We start from the raw sequence: 21,157 nt of genomic DNA on the forward strand, positions 1-21,157 counted from the left end.
GAAATTTTAGAAAAACAGATAGCTTTTAACATGATAAAAACGCTAACCTAATTAGATGAAGCAATTGCCTTTCAATTTACTATGATTTTATACAAAATTCGCTCTATTCTATCGTAATTGCAGACTCATTTATGTGATATTAATTAATTTTGGATGAAATGAAATGGTGAATTTGACGAAATCCTTAGTAATATTCACAAGTTTATTTTTTCTTGCGTAATCATTTATAATTTATCATGAATTATTGAATAAAATTAATATACAATACATTTCGGAGCAAGATTTTGTTATACATGTTTACAAACTAAGAAAGTAAATACATAGGTAATCATAGCAGCAGGAATGGCGTACTATCTTACAAGACGTTTTGCGTGCCAAAATTTCATCATACATTGTATGTTTTAAAGGTATATTATTGTTACTAATATTAGTGTTATTATTATTATTATTATTTATCAATGTTACCATTAATATTATCATTATTACTTATTACCATTAACATTACTTATTACATAAATCATATTTATTATATATGATTTATATCGTAATCGTATTTATATATATATATATATATATATGTATATATATGTAAGTGTATATATATATATATATATATTTATTTATTTATTTATTTTTTATATTTATAACGAACACCGCCCATTACTACTAGAATTACAAATGGGAGCTTAATCTGTCTCTGTCTCTCTTTTCTTCTTTCTTTTTTTGACAGTTCTGATACTCAAAATAGATGATATATCGTTGAATGCAATGTGATACACGCATTTTTTTCATTGATCACTCGGGAAAAATGTTCGTCCTGCACAGTTCACCTCCCATTCCAATATAGTGGTTTTTCTGATTGTTTTATATTCCACTCAATTATATATTCATTGCAGACACACTCATGGTGTATTTATATTTGTTGATTATGGTACAAATCTGTAAGCAAAAAGTAGAGTGTGTCTCCTACAGTAATTGATTAGATATATTAACAAAAATGCGTACTATATTTTTTTAATTATTATGTTACTTTTTACAGAAAAAAATACATTATACTCTATTTGAGAAACATTATGAATAAATTCTATTAAAGTTTAATGACAATGTCAGTTTTAATTCAGTTTCAAATATGATTATAAAAGAATATTATAGATATAAAATGTGTTAGTTATTGTATCCTAGTTAAATTGATAAATAATTGGTTATATACTACTACAATTGTCACTGCCAAAATATACTAATAAACATTATAAACTACAGAATACTTGGAACAAAAATAAAACAACATGTAAAACATGAAAAAATATTTATACAAATAATACTTTAATTATACATAACACAATACTACTTTCTTAAATTTCCTCTGAACTAACATATGTATAGAATAAACAAAAAATAAAATAGATTTTGTCCTTTAATCACTACTTTCTTTTTAACTTACTTAATCACAGCTATATTATAAAGATATAATTATGATGAAGGAATGAAAAAATTGAAGAAATTGGCTAAGCAATGATTTATATTGTTACATTAGAAGTAATAATGATAATGTTTTGATAAAAATGAAAAGAAACAGTTTTTACAGGATTTTTGTATTATATTATATACTACTTAAATAAAGGTTATTTTTGAAGTACTTACAGTTGTATTGATTAAATTAATAAACTCAAGTTTTAAATAAGAAATTAACACTTTCTTTAATATCATTTTATGATTTACAGTAGCAAATCTTAATAAAATTGTAAATATATTACAAGGATATTTTTACTCTCTTGTATCTAACATTTAACGGTATAATTAATATTATAAATGTATGTTATTCGTGTTTTAATCAAATAAGTATAAAAACTAAATGAAATAAGAATAGTATGTAACATTTTTAAGCATACAATATATAACGTTACTTTGTAATAGAATCTTGTAGAATTTAACATATGACGTATAAAAAAAAGAGAAATTTTCTAATTCTGATGTAGAATTTTAATTATGCATTATTTCCAATCAAGTGCAAATATATATATCCATGTTTTGCAACACGACAGATGATAAAATACAACAACAGGCTCATTAAAAGTATACAAATAAAAACGGGAAAAAATGCGAATTGGACTGCGCATTATTCACTGCAATAGTTGATCTACGAAGCTACGTAATATACAACGATATATTATGCAGAAATATACTTATATAAATATAATTTTTGTTCTAAAAGTATAGTGCATATTAAATGCCAAAATATTTATTTATAAATATTTATCTTAAAATTGTGCTAAAACAAATTTATAACAGACAAGAATCTTACTGCAATTGTGAGGTTTAAAAAAATCATCAGTTTTTATAGTTTCTAATATCATAAATGATTTTTTAACTATTAATAACTTATTTTCTGATGAAAATATAGAATTTATGAAATCTACTCATATTGTCTGTTATGTCTTAAAAATTCAGCAGACTTATATACAAAAACAAACTTTTTAGTGTAAAATGTCAATTTTGTCCTCTATAATGATGATTACTTTAGATATTCAATGATTTAATATGAAAAAATATTATTATTATTAATATAATCCAAATTTTGATGTTTGCGTCTTTTTTACTTGTTTAATAAATATTAAAAATGAAAGAAGTCAAAAGTACATGCAATAAAAATATTAAACATAACAAGAAATATGCTACAGCAATATCTACTCATGTCTCACAATACTAATACAAAATTTTGCATACAGTGCCCCATAAAATGTTTAAATTTTAACCTAATTAATATCAAAACATTTATATCATTGCAAGATAATCATTAGTGTCTATTCATTATATATCTTAGTATTATAAAAATATGTGGACATAGTATACTACAATATTATATCAAATGCTGGACTCATATCTGATGCACATATTAATTGTTTTGTGATTCTTTCAAGGATATTATATCTTTCACCATTGTTTATCACGAAGGTGTCAAATTGTAACTAATATAAAAGTGTATACCAATATATATTTGACACGTACAGATTTGGATAATCACTTGCAACAATTGCCAGTTGCTGCCTTTTGTCCTTCTGTCTCAACTAATCGGCGACCTTGACCACTTGTACTTGCATTTCCTGATTGTTCATTCTTTGGAAGTTTCTTAGCTGTAATATAATAACACAAAACTTTATTTAACAAAAAGAAAAATACAAATAGAAATAGAATATTATTAGAGATATATATTATACAAAGGAGATTAGTAAAATATTCTGAAATATAAAAAAAAGCTTTTTATAAACATACAACAATAAATATTTTATATGATTATAAAGTAAGTACACTCTGTGTTATTATACTGTATGTAATTTAATAAGCGGTATTATTTCAAATCCAGATGTTCTCTATGTAGGTTAGATAAATATAATAAAATTGTTCGTGTGCATAACAATACAATCTTACCAATTGCCAAAAATATATCATTAACATTCATTGCTGTTTTGGCTGAAGTTTCCATGAAAAGAAGGCCATTTTCATCTGCATAAGTTTGAGCTTCATCAAATTCTACAACTCTTTTATTTGAAAGATCAGCTTTATTTCCAGCTAGTGCTATAACTATACTTGGACTGGCTTGTCGTTGCAGTTCCTTCACCCACGTTTGAGCACGTACAAATGTGTCCTGTAGTTTTTTAAAGATACATGTAAAGATTAAAAAATAATATTCATAACAATTATCAAAAAAATAACGATTAAAGTCTTATTACTATTTTTATTAACACAAAACCCAGAACATAACTATTTTTTTGCCATTCACCTGAATAAATATTTGCATTAAATATTGCACATAATTTTCAGTATACTTAAAATGTATATTGAATTTGATAGATCTTTACTCACTTGGTTTGTTATATCATATACAACAATGGCTGCCTGTGCACCACGATAATACATTGGTGCAAGACTATGATAACGTTCCTGCCCTGCTGTATCCCAAATCTCGAACTTTACAGTTGTATCATCCAGGCATACAGTTTGTGTTAAAAATGCAGCTAAAACCAATAAAATACTATTTAGTTAGATACATATTGTATTAATTATAATTCATGTTATTTTCATGTGACCGATGCTGTAATTAACACTTATAGTGATATTGAAATCCATACCTCCAATAGTACTTTCTTGGTACTCATGGAACTGTCCTTTCACAAACCTCAAGACAAGACTTGATTTTCCCACAGCAGATTCTCCAAGTAACACCAGCTTAAACTGACATATCTTCCCTTGTGTTGAACCATTTGGCCTCTGGGCTGTACCCCGATTAGCCATGATCACCTATGTTTAAAAAATTTGTAAATATTTAGAACATATTACTCTTTTAGTGTAAAAATTATAAATTTTTTGCTGCTGTAAAGTTTATAGTGAATTAACATTTATAATAAGACACATTTAATACATTAGAAATAACAAAAAATTGGATGCGTTAATTTAAAAACATCTATAACACTAAACTTATGTTTCATTATTTTTAATATTCCTTCTTATAGCTTTTGTAAACAAACAGTAACATAAACTTTCTGTAAAATACTTAAATTTATTCAAAGCCTTGCTATTATCTCTAAAAATATTAAAAGCATAATTCTATATTTACAAAAATCTAACTATTTATTTCAGCATAAGACCAATTATTTTATATTTATTCAGTTATTATAAATGATAAAATTTTCTTTATAAATGAACAATAAATTGTTAAAATAACTCCTAAATTGGCATTTAAACTATAATATTATTTTAATTATAAAATATAACATAGAATTATATAAATAACAATTACTGGAATTCTGAAATAATTGTCAATTTTTTACTTGTACCTAAACCTGTAAATCAGCAGATAAAAGTCTATTTATACTGAAAGTTCATATGTAATAGATAAGGCTTTCAGTTACATACTAAGTAATCAACATTTAACTAAATGTTTTAGCTTGAACAATATAAACTGATAAATATACATAATAAATTATGATGTTTTTCTATAAACTCTAAAAGATTTTAATATAATGTTTAATACAATACTGAAAGTTATACAAGATGACTTTTTAATATGAGTATTATTAAATAAGAAAAATTAGTAATTCAAATTTAGATCTTCAGAAAAACATATTTTAAAGAATATTATAGCATATTAGCATATTGATTAAAAGTAATATATTAAAATAAATTTTTGAATCAAGCGTCGCAAATATCAAATAATAGATTTCTTCACAATAGTATAAACATTATACCTTTCCAACCTTGCAGCTTGATATAGTTTCTATTATTTCTACATAAAACAATATAAAATAATTCGAAAGAAATTTTTTTATAATACTGTACAAATAACTAATATTATAAAGTACAAAATTTGACCACATGTAAATAACCTCTCAAAAATTGTATTACATTCAGTTTGCAATAAAATTAAATACAACAAAATATTATATCTACAACTAAATGAGAGAGAAGAATTAATATGGATTATAAGGATGAGGCTCCGTTAAAACGCATTACATAAAAACTGATCAAAGAACGGACGCAAAAATTGGAATAACAAAAAAGATGTATCCTTGGGTATTTAAGCGTATAAAGTACAAATAAACAAATAATCAAGAACCAAGATACGAATTACATCGTGAATGTCTGCAAAAATATGGAACTTGAGCAAATTAGAAGACAGGAGAAAAGAATTGGATATTGACTTGCATAAATGCGTATGATAAAATTTGATTGTCTACTCTATTGCGATTATTTTCTGACACTTACAAGTGAAAAAAACACAGTAGGTATAAACTAACGAAAAATAATAACGTATGCGGTTTAACCCATTAAAGCAGGGGATTCTGTTAATTACATTATCCAATTAGTTTGCGAGGAGAGTCTTGTTGAATTGAACGAGTCCGTTATTGGTTTGCGATAATGTTACAATTGATAAAACCAGACAGACTCTAAATGATAAACGCGTAGCCTGTTCTAACAAGGAATATACGAGTGAGAATTGGTAACACGATGACTAAACGCAGCAACTTCACGGCAATCACGGAATTCGCGTTACTCGCGGCGACGAAAAGGAAACAGGTCCGCATCGCGCGAGCCCGTCCGGGTACGGCTGACAAGAAAAAAACATTCCTAAGAGAGAGAACATACCAAATGAAAAAAACATACACGCACATATATACAGAGCTTACGCGTACTTAGAAACAAAATGAAGCTACGTCAAACCTTGCATACGTACGAACTCACCCCAAACTTATCTACGTAACCAACAGCTCATAACCTTCAGCGAAATAGTATTATCGAAAAATCACAAGAAACCGTTAAAGCGATGCATAGGGACTGCGAAAGAAAGAAAGAAACCGATAAGGACAGACAGAATTCTGTGTACGCGCGCGCAAATTCTCTTTCTCTCTTCCTTATATACACATACATGCATACGTAGGTGTTCTTACATACGTTCTTTCTTTCTTCCACTTATTAATGCTCTATCTTCTTTCCTCTCATTTGCTTATTTGCTTAATCTGCGTTTCGTTCGTTCGCTTACTGATACGCTATCCCCACCCCCTTTCCCGCTATCTCTTTCTCATTCATTTACAGTGGAAGACAAAAGTATTCGTTTAGTAAGAATGCGAAAATAAAAAGTATTGTATTTGTTACAGTATTAATTATATTAATATGCATATGATTGTAGATTATACAGATGTTTGTAGTAATAAACAGAAAATACAAACTTTGTAACTTATAGAATGTTAATATTTGGAACAAAAGTATTTGCACTTTATAATTGATTATTATCAATATTACAATTGATATATTTTATTAATAACAGACTATAATTTACTTGGTATGTAATACATTAAATTTTTAAGAAACCCTACTGATATTTTACTTTATTAGAATCTTTGTGAAATATTCTATTATACCGACATATAAGAATCAATGAGATTTAAGCATGGTGATTGCTATGGTGACTTCCAGTCCTGGTCCTATTGAAATTAAGATGTATTTTCAATTCCAACATTATTTGACCCATTTGGGTAATAAATATTAGTTCTCTAATTCCTAATGGAACAATACCCCGCCCTTATCACTATACTTTTTCCCTCATACTTCATAGTTGATCGTACGTATCTTAAATCTATTTCAGTATCTGTTAATCATCATACCTTCTCTCATTCGTCTGATTGAAATTTCTGGGAAATCAAAATACGATGCTTTTCAAACATCTACACTTAAATATTTTAAAAGAAAGCCTGCAGACAAATGCCAACAAAGTTCAGCAGGATTAAGACCCATAGTAACAACCAGACTTAAATGTATGATGGGAACTAGAAAAACAGATAAGAAAATATCATATTAAATTAAAACAATATTTTAAAAAGATGAAATATTAATAACTCTACAAAGTATTAATTATAATATATAATAATAAACACTGATAGCGTATAGATATTTTGTCCCAAACATTAGCATTATGCAAATTTATAATTTTTATAAGTTACTATTGAGTATTTTAGTTGACCTTTGTTTTTTATATTTGTTACTACTAACATTGTTGTATAATGTATCATATGTATGTCAATCAACAATGCAGAAATACAGTACTTTTTTATTTTCACATTCCTATCGTACGAATACTTTTGTCCCTCACTGTATTCATTTACAATGTCTTTCTTTCACTCACTCTCACTCTATCTTTCTCTCTTGAACTCGTTCATTCATGTTAATTCTTTCTCTTTCCCTCGAGATAGCAAGGGAGGGAGGACAAGAGAAGCAAATAAAGGGTGTAAGCGATGCGCCACGATAGTTACAGTTCTGACTACTTGTCACCGCCCGTGAAACGTCAGCAAGATCTGAAATAATCGAGAGGAGCTAAAGCATATCCTATGAATTAAGAGAAAACGACAGAGAAAAAAGAATTCACAATCTAAAAGAAACCACATGTCCTAGGGTACACACGTAAAATCTTGTCGATGTTCGTGCAATAGAATACACATTAAAAAGACGAATAACGTAGACACGGTATTAAGCATATTCTTTGCGTCTGTGATAGATATCACAATATCCCATAAACTAAACTGTTTCGTTATGGGTTATATAAAAAAGAAAAAGTGAACATTAGAAAAAAATTAGAAAAAAATGTTTGAGGTAGCAAGGAAAGGGACACCTGGCAACTGAATGAAAACTGAAATTTTCTATGGTTAACCTGCTAGCGTGAGGAAGCTCGCCGTCGAATAAGAATGCGGCACTAGCTCTTTAGACGGTCGATGAGCGCACAACACCGCGCGACGATGATTAATGTCAATTCACTGCCGCGCGTCAGATACGATCACTTGTCTTGAGTAAATCGGCCCACTAACCGAGCATAGATCGTGCAATCTATATAGAATGTGTACATTTATGACAGCTCCGGTTGGTACACACACACACACATACACACACGCACACAGAGGGCAGATTACACGGCTCTATGAAGCTTGTTGATTTTTTTCACATTCCTCCTTATACGTTCGGAGAATTAAGATCTTTCGCCACTTTTCGGAAAAACAATAACTGTTCCAAATGGCACTTTTCTCGACAAGATGGATGGTACCGATGTCTCTGTAACCTAACGGAATGAAGATTAAAATCAAAGTTGATCGCACTGTAAAGAATCAAGGTCCAAATCACGCACACGGTACACACAGTGCTGCAACACTTTCATTTACAACGTCAAATCCGAAAGTCACGATCACACGCAATAGTTTACCACCGATCAATCAATGAGTCAGTCAATTTACCCAGATATTCTACGTGAAATTATGAAGAAACGTCGAACAGATTTTAATCTGAGAGGATCCTTCAAGAGTAAGTACCTTTCTTCAATGTCGTTTTCTTTTTCCTCGAATCGGTAATGGCGCATTTCAATGAACACGGCCGGAGAACGGCGCCACTGCTGACCAATAAGATTACAGTTTCATTTTATAGTGTTCTTTATATATACAGAATTAGGTAAGAAAAATATCAATTTTCAATTTTAATAATATCGTAATTTATGTTCTCCTTAGAACTTTTAGTTCTATTGCTATACACTTTTTAAAATATATGTTTATATACTCTAATTTCTAATATATTTTACTACAATTTATAACGTTGCAAATGTTTTCAAATATAAGTAGGGATCTTTGTTATTAATAAATTTTATATTTCTTTATATACATATAAGATATAACGTCAGGTATTAAATATAAATTATAACAATATAAAGTAAAATATCAGAATTTCATAACATTTCAAATTCACGCTTGGAATATTAAAGAGATTTGCAACTAATTCGTATAGTAGGTGTATCAAGGCGGATACTTAGCAATTTTCTTCTCCCATCCTTATTTTAAATTATTTTAGAATTTTTATTTTATACTTGATCCACTATAATGTGTAAAATATTCAATTATGCAATTACTAAATCCATAAAATTGAAAGAAGAAACCTGTTACTAAAGATCCAATACAAAAAACAAAATTATATATGTACGTATGTTTATTATTCTCTTTCGGATTAAAAAGGTTATATAATTCAGTCGTCAGAGAATGGAGTAAAATATTGTATGTAAAATGTACTAATATACATTGTAACATAATATTTTATCATTAAATTTATTTCATAAATCTCTGTACTTGATTTTAGTAATTTTTAATAATTGCCATTATTTTTCTTATAATTATTTCTTCAATATAAGTTTATATAAATTACTATTAACATAAATATTTATCTCGAAATCACTATAGCAAATATTGTTAATTATTTTGGGCATTAGTAAAAAAATATAAACTTATTTCACCATTTTTAAATTACAAAATGAAAAATGAATTACAATAATTATTAAATATGTAACAAACTTGTTTTAATTATATTTAATATCCAGTATCAAATAATTTTTACACATGAAATATAAAAAAAATGAAAATTTTACATAAAACCATAGTAGCCGTCCTGAAAGTAAAAATGGCAACAATGCAAGAACCCGGCTTCCATATATCTAACCACAGCCGACTCTAGAGTTAGCTCTGTTTCTCTAAATAAAAATAGGTTTCCTGGTGCGGTGTTGCCACGTTTTTCAGCAGTTCTAGTACTTACTAGAGTCGGCAGTGATAAAACTATTAGCTGCACTGATTGACTTTAATTCAATTGGTTAATTTCAAACGTAATATTTAGAAATGGCCGCCAAATACCCGTTTTCTGCAAAACGATATTTATTATTTCCAACTTTATAAGTGTGTCTATGTATGTTAAAAGAACGCGTGTGCTTTACATTTTTGGAATGTACAAATAAGAATCATTTATTGTACATGCCCACATGTATACATAATTATATTTCGTAAGAGATTTTATTAAAAAAACTATACTATTCAATCGTAGTATTTGTAGTTTACATATAAAAATTTATTAGATTTATTAACTTTAATGTTATTAAAATTAAAAACTAGAAGGTTTACTAATATTCGAAATTTTATAATTACTTATGATATCTCAGACACAATGGACAAATACCAACACATAAGAACATTCATATCAGCGGTTTTAGAATATACTAAACATCCAAGTGAAACAACCGCTTCAATTTTACAACGAAATCTTGGGGTAATTATATATTATTTTATTGTTTTTAATACATTGAAAATGAATAGCGATTATAATCTTACATAATACTTATGAATTACTTATATGAATACTTGATATGATTTTGCAAAAGCTAAAACAATCTTTAATAAATATTTTAGTATTCTGTTCAATATATAAAATATCCTTTATAATAAAAATTTATGTTTAAAAGGTAATAAGTACATCATTGGATTTAAGCATTTTTGACCCTGGAACTAACATAGCAGCAGAGTTCTATGTTAGTTTGCATGAGCTGATGAATTCTTTAGCTTCCAGAACTACTTTGATTTGGAGTGCTGTGGATGTTTTACAAAATGCTTGTCGCAATGCTGCTGCAAGACAAGCTCTCATCCATACATTTAAATTTGCACCTATACTGGCAAGATTATTGGAAGTATGTATATTTGTGTATTTTAAAGATCACAAAAATATAGCATTAGAACATGATTTAAAAAATATAGAGATATATTTATTTTTATTACATTTAAGGTTCATATTTTGTTTCCTATAATAAAATTTTTGAATTTAACAACTGGAAATATAAAGAAAGTAATAATTTAATGCTTCTGTATAATAACTTCATAGGCAAATTTAACAAGCGAAAAGAGAATACGAGTATTAAAACTACTACAAGAATTGACATATGGAATAAAAATTTATTGGCAAGAAGCTCATTTACCATATCTGGTATCAGTATTAACACAATGGGTGACACAATCTAGGGAAGAAAACATTATTGCACTTTCCTTAGGTGTACTAGTAAATCTCTGTTACAAAAATCTTCCAGCTGTATATATATTAATAAGAACGATTGATACAAAAGCATTCATACGGACCTTATTAAAAATACAACATTATAGTGTTAATACCAAAGTACAATGCTGTAAGCTTTTGATTATATTAGAACATACAAATACAAATATTTCGGAAAAATCTATTTGGGATTTTGCTGATGTCACATTCAGCAGTTTTATTACAGCAATGAAACAAAAGGATGTTCTGTTACTGAGACACATCATAGATTTCTTTGACTATGTTGGACAAAATGAATATTCCCATGCTGTGTTGTTAACATATCCACAGTTAGTTACTTTATAATTTTCAATGTAATTTTGATATTTGATATAAAAATTACCTCATTTTTGTTTTAATTAGTTATGGCAGAGGCGTGGAAAATATATTGGCCACATTAGAAGATAATGCAGATCCAGAATGTGTTGCTCTCATGATGGAATTTTTGTCATTTCTAGTAAAATTAAAATTATCTGCTTTGGTATCTTTATATCCTTTATGTGTAAAAACTGCAATGACTTGGGTTCCTGTAGAACAGGTATGTCTTTGTTATATTTAAATACGAATAATGGGTAACAGATTATAATAATCTTTTCTAAATTAGGTGTGCTCCAGAGCATTAACTTTAATAAGAGTTACAGTAATTGATGCACGGCGTACTAAATCGTCATCTGAAGTGTTAGCAGAATTAGATGCTTCAGTTTTAATGCTCATAATAAATTCAGAAAATGATGAAATTCAAGGAAAATGTGAATTAACATTAGAAACAGAAACGAAATTAGCAGAATTAATGCAATTATTTCAAGAAATGGTTAAAACATCTACACTCAGAACAAAAGTGATGCAATCCTTGAATGAACAAATGATACGAAAATTATTAAGTCCAATGTTAGATTCTGAAACATGTGCAGCTGATAATTGGCCAGGGAATTTTATTCAAGTATTGTATTCTTGTTCCTTAAAAAATATAACTCTTGTTTTTTTATAGACATTTTTGATAATGATACTTTCTATTTTAGAATCCTACTACAAATTTATGTATTCATGCATTAGCTTTGACTGCTGATTTAGCTGCTGATAATTCGCAATGGTTAACTTTATATTCTGAGTTACTTAGAAAGAAACAAATTCAAATGACAATGGCAAATGCATTGTTCACTGGTGATACAGACATTAAACAAAAGGTTCTACAATTGACATCCACCATGGGATTTCCTCAAGAATGGTAGGTTTCATCTTAATGTTCTTTAGTTGTTTAACAAAGTACAAAGATTTTAACAGATATTGTTATTCAAATAAAACATTACTGTATTTTCACTACTAAAATTGAATACTTTGGCAACAAGTTATTTTAATTTTTATTGATGACAACTCTAGACAAATTCACTATCAGATGCAAATTGTATCCCATGTTTTTGTGTGACAAGTGTTTCCGCGGTGGCGCTTTGTATGAAGCAACTGGAGCCTTTGATATTGGTACAAAGTACTCATGGTATGGTAACAAATATTGGAAGTAAAATGTCCGTAAATGCAAGTAGTGAAATGGTCCCACTGTTTTCTTTCGTGCAAGAAGAACGGCTTGATGCATTTTTAGCAAAATTGGAAAGAACTTATGAGTCAAATCAAATCAATGATATTACCACATCAGCAGTAATGGAATTGTATGAATACAAGGTATATGCTTCTTTTTAAATACATCTTAACATAAGCACAAAATGCTTATTATATTTACTATATCTTATATTCGTATTATAAAAGTTAGCAGCTATGAGACATGCAGAACGGGCTATGCAATCTAGTTTAGAAGCAGCAAACAATCATGGAACCAGTTTGCAACATAGGCTGGCACAAGTAGTAGCAGAATCAAGCCGTTTACATCAAATGTTGTTTGACACACAGCAATGCTTAGAAGAAGTAAAGTCTACATTGACTGTAAAGCTTGCTGAAGCAGAAGAACAGAATAAAAAAGTAGTAGCTATTAAAACACAGGTTAGTACTTTTTATAGTGAATCTATCAAATAAGAGTTTAAATCAAAACTAAAATATAGAAGTCATATTTATAGGAAATTGAAGGTTTAGAAAAGATAGTAACAGAAAAGACTGCTAACATTGATCATCTAAATATAGTACTCGTGCAACATAAGCATGAATTAGAAAGTACTTTAAATAGAATTGAAACATTAACTAAAAAAATAAAAGAGTTAGAAATTGAATGTGTGACTGCAGATGCAAAAACCATGGAAATGACTAATAAAAATCACGAACTTAGTAAACTGCTTCTTAAAAGGCAGGATCAGTTAAATAAAAAGGATCAGGTACGTTTACATAGACTCTACTGTTATAATAGAATTGTTAATGTATGTATATATGATATTAAATAGGTAATAGAATTAAAAATTGCGGAGATTCAGTCTAATCAAAAAGATATATCTGCACTCAAGCAAGAAACTCAACAATTATCAGAATTAGTACATACGTATGAAAAGAGCATTGCTGAAAAAGAGGAAATAATTAAGAAGATGAAAGCAGAATTGATGGATTTAAGTCGGATGCGTGACATGATTTTTGAACTTACTGCCAAAAAAAAGGAAGACCTAAACACAAGCTAATATTATATTTTTGTTGCAAAATTTATTTTCAAATTATCAAAACAATTTGATAGGAATTTTTAAAGAAATATTTCTTATTGATACCATTTTCTTATATTTTTAATATAAGTAATAGAAAAATAAATTTCGTTAATTTCTAAAACATTTATCGAACATCTCAAAATATCGTGTTCTATTTTTGTCGTATTTATAGACATTAAATACGCCTTATTTTAGGAAAGGAAGTTTACTGGCAAATTTTATCTGCTTTCTGACGTTCGGATCTTTCAAACAAAAAGTAGCATATGGTTGAAAGGCTGTTCCCCGTTTTTCTTTGTGGTCTATACTGTGATGTAAAATGATAGTTTTCCAAATTTAGCGATTATATAGTTTGTTAGCAGTAAAAGTTGAAGAAAATAGAAAAAGTGGGGGAAGTGTGATTGTATATGTAGTTGTTCTTTGAACAAAATTATCTGCACTGTTTACCACGATAATACTTCATCTATTTATTACTACAATTTTACCGGTACAAGATACATTTTTATTTTTATCATTCGCAACATAATTAATGCTTTTGGTATTAAAAAAATAGAGATTACTTATTTTATACATGTAATATTTTATTGAAACAAAATATATAGCTCGAAAATAGTTGAAAATGCAAAAGAAAGTGTTTCGAAAATATGCAATCGGAAAAGATCTTACCGCATTTACTTTCATTTCGTTTAAGAAAAAAGTTCATCGAACTATTGGAAAACCAGTGTCACTTGCATTGGCATATTATAAGTAATTAAAAACTTCTCAATAATACATAGATGTGTATTGTTTTAAAATATTATTGTATATAAATAATTTATATAATATTTTTTCGACAATAGAAGGAAATAGCATTCTTAAAAAGGATTCGGTAAGAATTCAATGAAAGATTAATTAATTTTATTTATTTTGATGTTTATTTTAATGTCGGAGCTACATAGAATAATATATAATGAGTAATTAGCATTAATTCTAATTTAACATGTGCTAGTTCTACTTACATATACATGTATATTTTTATATATTATCCCTCAATAACAATATATTATACCCAATTTATATTCACCATTTTTCTGTATTTTGTATTGATAAAGCATTTATTGTATTATATCTATTTTAAAATCAATGATTTGGAGACATAAAAATTTATTCCTATACAACTGAAATACTGATATTATTTTCAATATTTTAAATTGAACATGGATAAGAATATAAGCTATACTTGTAGAATGAATAATATTCTTGCAAAAACAAATTTATATAAGTAGAAAGATTAAATATTATAATATTATAGAGTAATAATAATGATTAAAGAGATATAGATTACAGTTTATCTTAAACAATTGAAAATAAAATAAGAGGGGGGGGGGGGAGAGATTCTGTTACTTCACAATTTAAATCGTAATATCATTCTGTCGCTAAAAAGTGAAATTTTTAATTCAATTGTTTCTATGTGTATGTGTGCGTGTGTGTACCTTATCAGTTCGTTAAAACACATTAATGTACTAGTTAGAAAATCTAGTTTCATTAGCTTTGATAACAGAAGCGATAATTAGGTCTAAAGTAACATTAATGCTTTAAAAAAATTACTTATCTAAATTCGCTTACTTATTTGCAATGTACTATTCTTTATTACTTTTCTAACTATTGCGAAATTTGTTTGAATAATTTAAAAATTGAAATTTATTAAATTATATCATTCAATGAAATAAAATGTAAGAGGCATATTAAGATAATTATAGATGCATAAACTAATCAAAGATATCTGCATTGGATTAAACACAAACACAACTTATATATATTATATTCAATATGTTTAGTACAATTATAACGAGACATCAATAACAAGCTTCTTAAAGATATATACGGGCAAGAATGTATAATCTACTTCGAGTCAACAAAACAAATAGACCATTTTTTAATGGCATCGTGATGACTGTGAAATTATCATAATATCTATTTTTGCACTTTCTTGTTTCTAGACACATTATAGTTTATGTACTAAATGTAGATTCAAGAATTGAAAACTAGGAATGACACGGATACAATACACACTTATGTCTTCGATATAAGAGAAATATTCATTAATTGCTTAATGTGAGTGTGGGAGTATAATGTGTTCGAAAACTATATTATAATATTTCGGTGGATATTATTTATCTGTGAAATTTCAATGAGAAATTTTCCTGATACATAGTTATCAACCTTGAAATAAATGCTATCATAGACGGAACTTACGCAAAATAACTTATAACCACAGTTTTGTTACTCGATAGTATCGATACCATTTACGGGAGGTTTTGAAGACATCGACATGTGGTTGTTGTGGTTTTGTTGATGACTCTTTGCATGTGTTACTTTGGAAACACATGGACGACCAGCTAGAAAAGTTGCGAACTGCTCCTGTAAAAGTAGCATCAGTTGCTTGATACTATTTTTTGTATTGATACTAGTTGATGACATAGGTACATCATAATTAATAAAAATCTATAATAAATGTGGTTCGTGGTTAAACATTATTAGAGTGAACATTATTTGAATTCTACATACCAATAAATGATTTGTAGATGAATTGAGCCTTTGTATAGCCAAATTAATGGCCGAAATTTGTTCTTTTGCTGCACCCCTTTTACCGATAATTGGCATCATCTTCAGAACAAAAAGAGGCCGAATAAACATAGATAAACGAAGGAACCGTAGTAATGAATATTTCAAGAATTGAATGATGTACAAATTTATTGACAATTACTCTGAAAGTAGCATCCGCAACTACGAGCAATTGATGCGACACTCCAATGAGAAGTCTACCAAGATTGCGCGGGGTTCTAGCTGCTAACGTTGTTGTCCCATTCACTAGATGAACAATACGACGCGCAGATTCACGCGTTAAAAGAACCAATAACTGTTCTAGAGTAGCTGGTCGAGCTTGGTTTTCTGGTTCAGGCAAACTTAATGTTCCCCAAAGTTCTTTCGCCTTTTTAAACGCTAGTTTTGGGTCCGTTGCTAACTGTAACATATCAACTTCATCGTTCGCATAACAGAGCAAGTATATAATTGGAAAGTGATCAATGATGCAAAGTATAGTTTCTTTATTCAGTAAATGATATTAATAGATAATACAAATAAATAATACTTACTCAAGGCTTCCTTCTCCTTTCTTTTTACTTTTGCTAATTTTTATTTATTATTTGTATTGTTTATTACGTATATCAGCTGAAAGAAGTGTTACTTACCAATTCTACAATATATAAAAGTATATGAATGCATTCCGTTCCTTGTTCCTTAAGCGCTCGAGCTTCCGCTAATGTGCGACGCGTTAGCCGTTTTTGTAATTTCCTAGATAACCTGGCACCGTGTTTGATAGTTCGTGTGGTCTTACTCACAGGTTCAGATGGAGAGGAATCTAAAAAATAATTTTCGTTGACAACGATTTAACTTAATCGATTATTTGTTTGCTCGATACGGTACTTGACGTATCAGTTAACACTGAAACGCTAGAACCGATGATTAAAGATGGAGACCAAAGAAATAAAGATGAAAAATACACGAAAAGGTATATAATGCGAGGGAAAATCACTAATTTAATTATTTGAACACTACGTGTCACGATTAGTTCGAATAATCAATATTTAATATATATTTAGAAGTTTAATTTGATATCAATTGAACATGATTTCATTTGTTATACATACAGTGATAAACAAAAAGTATTTGCACATACCTTTATTCTCCAAATGAAGTGTGTCTTTACCAGATTTTATACACTTCATTTTCATAGTACAAAATTTTTGTAATCATATGAAATTACTGTTAAGTGATATAAAATTTAATATACTTAGATTTAATTAGTTAATACGTAAATACTATAATAAATACAATGAAGTATGAATACTTTTTGTATCCACTGTATATAGAAAGTGTAAAAGATTACTTTCTTAAGTTGCTATTAGAATATTTAAAATATGGTCTAAATTACTATCGGCAATTTAAAACGAATTTACCATGGTCTACTGTATCGGTAGAATCAGCAGGCAAGTAACGATCAACATATTTATCTGCGACAGTTAGAGCCCCATCTAATCTATCTACCGCTGCGTTCGCGGCTTGGCTTCCTATCAGTTTCACGCTTCCGGCACGCATTAGAACAGGCCTCACGATTTTGTTGCTCACATATTCTCGTGCATTGCAGTATATCTTTGTAATATAAAATACACATTGATTTCATTCTTTAGAATAATGAAATGTTAAATAACTAACATTTAACTTTAACTGTACTTACAAGATGCGGAGGAAGATGCACGGCTGGTACTCTCTGTTCAACGATATCGATACCTTTACAGAGCAATTGATCGATCGTCATAATAGGCCCATTTAATACGGAAATCGCAGGTTTCGCTGACGCTGTTGCAATTGCAAGTGATTGTTCGGCAGTATATAAACTCCAGCTCATCAATGAATTTGAACGCTGAAATTAACAATATCATGTTTGTCCCTTGATTTTGATTTTTTTTCGTGAGGATATGACGATTACTAAGCTAGATAAATGGAAGATTAAGTAGAATAAGATTAATGTTTAAAGATGTGGTTGACATTTAAATTAATACGAATATAAAGAACATAAACTTATTAACAAATTGCTTTATTGCTGCATACACGTGCATTTATCTTAATCAGCCGTTTAAAATTTCTAACTAAAAAGTCATTGAGAAATATTTAAATTCTTGCATTAAAGCAATATTTTCATTTTTAGTTTATATACTTTCATACTTCTCTATTTTAAAGATAGCAGTTTGCTCACGCTATTTTACTTCTGGATACAATGTACATATATAAAAGTTTTGCTGATCATTGCAAACATACGGCACTTTCACGACAAACGAAACTAGCAAGTGAAGGATGAGAGAAAGTGGAGCGATTCGTGAAACTGTCAGATTATTAAAACAGTTTTGCTTACCTTTAGTCTATCGTAGACGTTACCAGCGATATGTATACTGTTTTCTACAATAGGCAGGTTGGAGATTCTAACAACTGATTCGAAACGCGGCAAATCGGAGTGCCGTTTGTTTTCGGAATATCGAGTTTTCGGGATTGTTCGCGCCATTTGAGATAGTTGCTGTAATTAAGTCAAAATTATTATTTTCATTTCTAGTACAAAAAATACTAATACTCATATGTATACACAAGTACCAATTTCGAGCTTTCTGTTACTTATGTATGTTTTTGTATATTATGTTTTAATTATATTTTATATCATATTACACCTTTCTATTCCGAATGATAGTTTTCATCTTAAAAATTTATTCCTTTTCTATATTTTTCATAAATCTCTAGCAACGTAAATAATCTATACATACAATGTAGAACTAACAACGACATGGTAACATTTCATTTTTAGTACTTACTTTTAACAATATTCTTAACGTCAGTCGTCTTACAATAAAAGGAAACGAATGTTGTTGGTACTGTTTATAATAAATGTGTGATAACTTTTGATAGATACACATACAAGTGCAAACAAGAGTATAAAACGATTGTATGCATATACGTATAGTAAAGGAAGTTAATGATTAGAAAGGTCTGATCAGTTACATTACGTCGTCGAATAATATTCCTACAGCTTTGCAAAATTTTTAAATACACGATATATACAGTGCTGTATACTAATCGAGAGAAACCAGTTGTAGCAATTGATAAGAAAGGTCACATTATAATGTACCTCGTGGTTAATGTCGAGGCTGTACTTTCTCTTCAAGTATGTCAATAACTTAGATTTATTTATAGAGATCTGTTACCTACATCTTTAAGTCATATACTTAAATAATAAATACAAATATAAATAATATAAGTTGTCTTACTTCCGAAACTAAGAACGCCAATTTTATGTCGACAGAACGGTGTACACAAGTTTGTTTCAAACTTACTATAAAACCATAAAATTATACTATAGGTTCACGTTAAACACCGGTCGATACCCTTATTCTTATCGCGCTTATCGAAACTATAACGCAAACTTTGTCGATTAATTCGAACTAATCCTAATTCGAACAATATCTCGTATTTATATATATGATATATATGATGTATATACATGAGAGAGAGAGTGAGAGAAGGGGGGAGAGAGGGAGAGAGAGAGAGACAGAGAGAGAGAGAGAAGTAGTAGTAGTAGAAGAAAGCGCCATCAGATTCAATATGTATATAAGCACGGAAGAAACGAATTTGAGGAATAATCGAAAGTAATTGGAATAAATATTTTCGAAGCTATTACAAAATATATTATAACGTTGTTAGAAAATATTCTTATAATAACAAGTTCAATAAACCTCAATATATACCTAAAATATTGCCGTATCTAATATAGTTGTATAGAGAATATATAGAGAATACAGATATCGAATTTCACAATCTGAATCTATTTCACAATAAGGATAGGAATTAGTTATCCAATTTCTTATATAACGTAACAAAGTTAATACGCATATAAAATTTTGCTTCATTAAACATAGATTCTATTAATCTTTAAAATAGAACTTTACCAGAGAGACAGAGATTAATGAATTTTACGGTAAACGCCAGATATAGTGACCGAATCACACGAGGATGATCGAATTGCATTTAAATCTATATTAAAGTTTGAAAATCCATGAAAATTGGACTTAACCAATGACTAATCGATCGATAGTAGTTGCACAGATAATTGATCCTTACCTTAGGCTGCGAAAAGGCAAATGGGCCGATAGTAAGGCGAAGACTTGATCACGATGAAATTATATAACGGAACTTAGCAGGGTGTAAAAACAGATGGAATGACAGAGTCAGTGTTTCGCGAAAGAACACGCCACTGACTGCACGTCGGAGTCTGCGAAATGGTATCTCATCGGTTTGACCTATGACACGCCGATTATACAGCCACGGCGACCATCATGCCTCATGAATCTATTTTTTTCTCAGCTCTTGCTTTACACTTATAATCTAATAATACACAATAAAAGTTCTGTATAAAGATCATAGAGAAATGAAGGTTAATCCTGATTCGTCCGCTCATTCACATTTAATTTTTTGCTTAAACACGAGGGGTAATGCATGTTACACTATTCAAGGTTAGGTTTACT

The 21,157-nt window shown here is 28.9% G+C and overlaps 3 protein-coding genes across 16 annotated transcripts; 1 reads left to right on the forward strand and 2 right to left on the reverse strand.

Moving 5' to 3' along the window:
• Window positions 1-188: 188 nt before the first annotated feature.
• Window positions 189-8,937, reverse strand: Rab5 (RAS oncogene family member Rab5). Of its 7 annotated transcripts, XM_076621875.1 has the most exons (7): window positions 5,849-6,078; window positions 5,244-5,281; window positions 4,128-4,296; window positions 3,862-4,013; window positions 3,427-3,643; window positions 3,007-3,131; window positions 189-939 (listed from the first exon to the last, which is right to left on the reverse strand). In XM_076621875.1, the coding sequence occupies exons 3-6, from the start codon at window positions 4,288-4,290 to the stop codon at window positions 3,019-3,021; spliced, it is 645 nt and encodes a 214-aa protein (XP_076477990.1). In that variant the 5' UTR covers window positions 4,291-4,296; window positions 5,244-5,281; window positions 5,849-6,078; the 3' UTR covers window positions 189-939; window positions 3,007-3,018. The 7 variants fall into 7 exon arrangements, with proteins under 7 accessions (XP_076477990.1, XP_033202304.1, XP_033202305.1 ...); XM_033346413.2 differs by lacking the exons at window positions 5,244-5,281; window positions 5,849-6,078 and adding an exon at window positions 8,847-8,937; XM_033346414.2 differs by lacking the exons at window positions 5,244-5,281; window positions 5,849-6,078 and adding an exon at window positions 8,772-8,882.
• Window positions 8,698-14,457, forward strand: LOC117163760 (uncharacterized). Of its 5 annotated transcripts, none has more exons than XM_033346407.2 (11): window positions 8,698-8,838; window positions 10,505-10,611; window positions 10,805-11,026; window positions 11,218-11,714; window positions 11,788-11,962; window positions 12,029-12,364; window positions 12,444-12,649; window positions 12,852-13,098; window positions 13,183-13,413; window positions 13,488-13,739; window positions 13,806-14,457. In XM_033346407.2, the coding sequence occupies exons 1-11, from the start codon at window positions 8,754-8,756 to the stop codon at window positions 14,031-14,033; spliced, it is 2,586 nt and encodes an 861-aa protein (XP_033202298.1). In that variant the 5' UTR covers window positions 8,698-8,753; the 3' UTR covers window positions 14,034-14,457. The 5 variants fall into 5 exon arrangements, with proteins under 5 accessions (XP_033202298.1, XP_076477987.1, XP_076477985.1 ...); XM_076621870.1 differs by lacking the exon at window positions 8,698-8,838 and adding an exon at window positions 8,847-8,982; XM_033346408.2 differs by lacking the exon at window positions 8,698-8,838 and adding an exon at window positions 9,893-10,348.
• Window positions 14,458-15,823: 1,366 nt separating this feature from the next.
• LOC117163761 (lipid storage droplet-1) lies at window positions 15,824-20,913 on the reverse strand. Of its 4 annotated transcripts, none has more exons than XM_033346410.2 (8): window positions 20,754-20,913; window positions 19,003-19,161; window positions 18,328-18,513; window positions 18,050-18,242; window positions 17,282-17,451; window positions 16,798-17,055; window positions 16,599-16,697; window positions 15,824-16,451 (listed from the first exon to the last, which is right to left on the reverse strand). In XM_033346410.2, exons 2-8 carry the CDS (start codon window positions 19,147-19,149, stop codon window positions 16,314-16,316), a joined length of 1,191 nt encoding a protein of 396 aa, XP_033202301.1. In that variant the 5' UTR covers window positions 19,150-19,161; window positions 20,754-20,913; the 3' UTR covers window positions 15,824-16,313. The 4 variants fall into 4 exon arrangements, with proteins under 4 accessions (XP_033202301.1, XP_033202302.1, XP_076477989.1 ...); XM_033346411.2 differs by lacking the exon at window positions 20,754-20,913 and adding an exon at window positions 19,970-20,073; XM_076621874.1 differs by lacking the exon at window positions 20,754-20,913 and adding an exon at window positions 19,904-19,924.
• Window positions 20,914-21,157: the final 244 nt, after the last annotated feature.

The sequence above is a fragment of the Bombus vancouverensis genome, chromosome 9 (assembly GCF_051014615.1).
Source record: "Bombus vancouverensis nearcticus chromosome 9, iyBomVanc1_principal, whole genome shotgun sequence".
NCBI classification, from domain to species: Eukaryota; Metazoa; Arthropoda; class Insecta; order Hymenoptera; family Apidae; genus Bombus; species Bombus vancouverensis.

What these genes read in the sequence shown, in the direction of transcription:
- Rab5 (XM_033346413.2), bottom strand. Translation starts at nt 4,290, where the DNA reads ATGGCTAATCGGGGTACAGCCCAGAGGCCAAATGGTTCAACACAAGGG. An exon ending in CCAAGAAAGTACTATTGGAG is followed by an intron (nt 4,014 to 4,127) that starts GTATGGATTTCA and finishes TATTGGTTTTAG; the next exon opens with CTGCATTTTTAACACAAACT. An exon ending in TGATATATTTTTGGCAATTG is followed by an intron (nt 3,132 to 3,426) that starts GTAAGATTGTAT and finishes ATTATATTACAG; the next exon opens with CTAAGAAACTTCCAAAGAAT.
- LOC117163760 (XM_033346407.2), top strand. Translation starts at nt 8,754, where the DNA reads ATGAGTCAGTCAATTTACCCAGATATTCTACGTGAAATTATGAAGAAA. An exon ending in TCTGAGAGGATCCTTCAAGA is followed by an intron (nt 8,839 to 10,504) that starts GTAAGTACCTTT and finishes ATGATATCTCAG; the next exon opens with ACACAATGGACAAATACCAA. An exon ending in TGGAATTGTATGAATACAAG is followed by an intron (nt 13,099 to 13,182) that starts GTATATGCTTCT and finishes GTATTATAAAAG; the next exon opens with TTAGCAGCTATGAGACATGC.
- LOC117163761 (XM_076621873.1), bottom strand. Translation starts at nt 19,552, where the DNA reads ATGTGTATCTATCAAAAGTTATCACACATTTATTATAAACAGTACCAA. An exon ending in CGTTAAGAATATTGTTAAAA is followed by an intron (nt 19,162 to 19,450) that starts GTAAGTACTAAA and finishes ACTTAATTACAG; the next exon opens with CAACTATCTCAAATGGCGCG. An exon ending in TACCGATACAGTAGACCATG is followed by an intron (nt 17,452 to 18,049) that starts GTAAATTCGTTT and finishes ATTATTTTTTAG; the next exon opens with ATTCCTCTCCATCTGAACCT.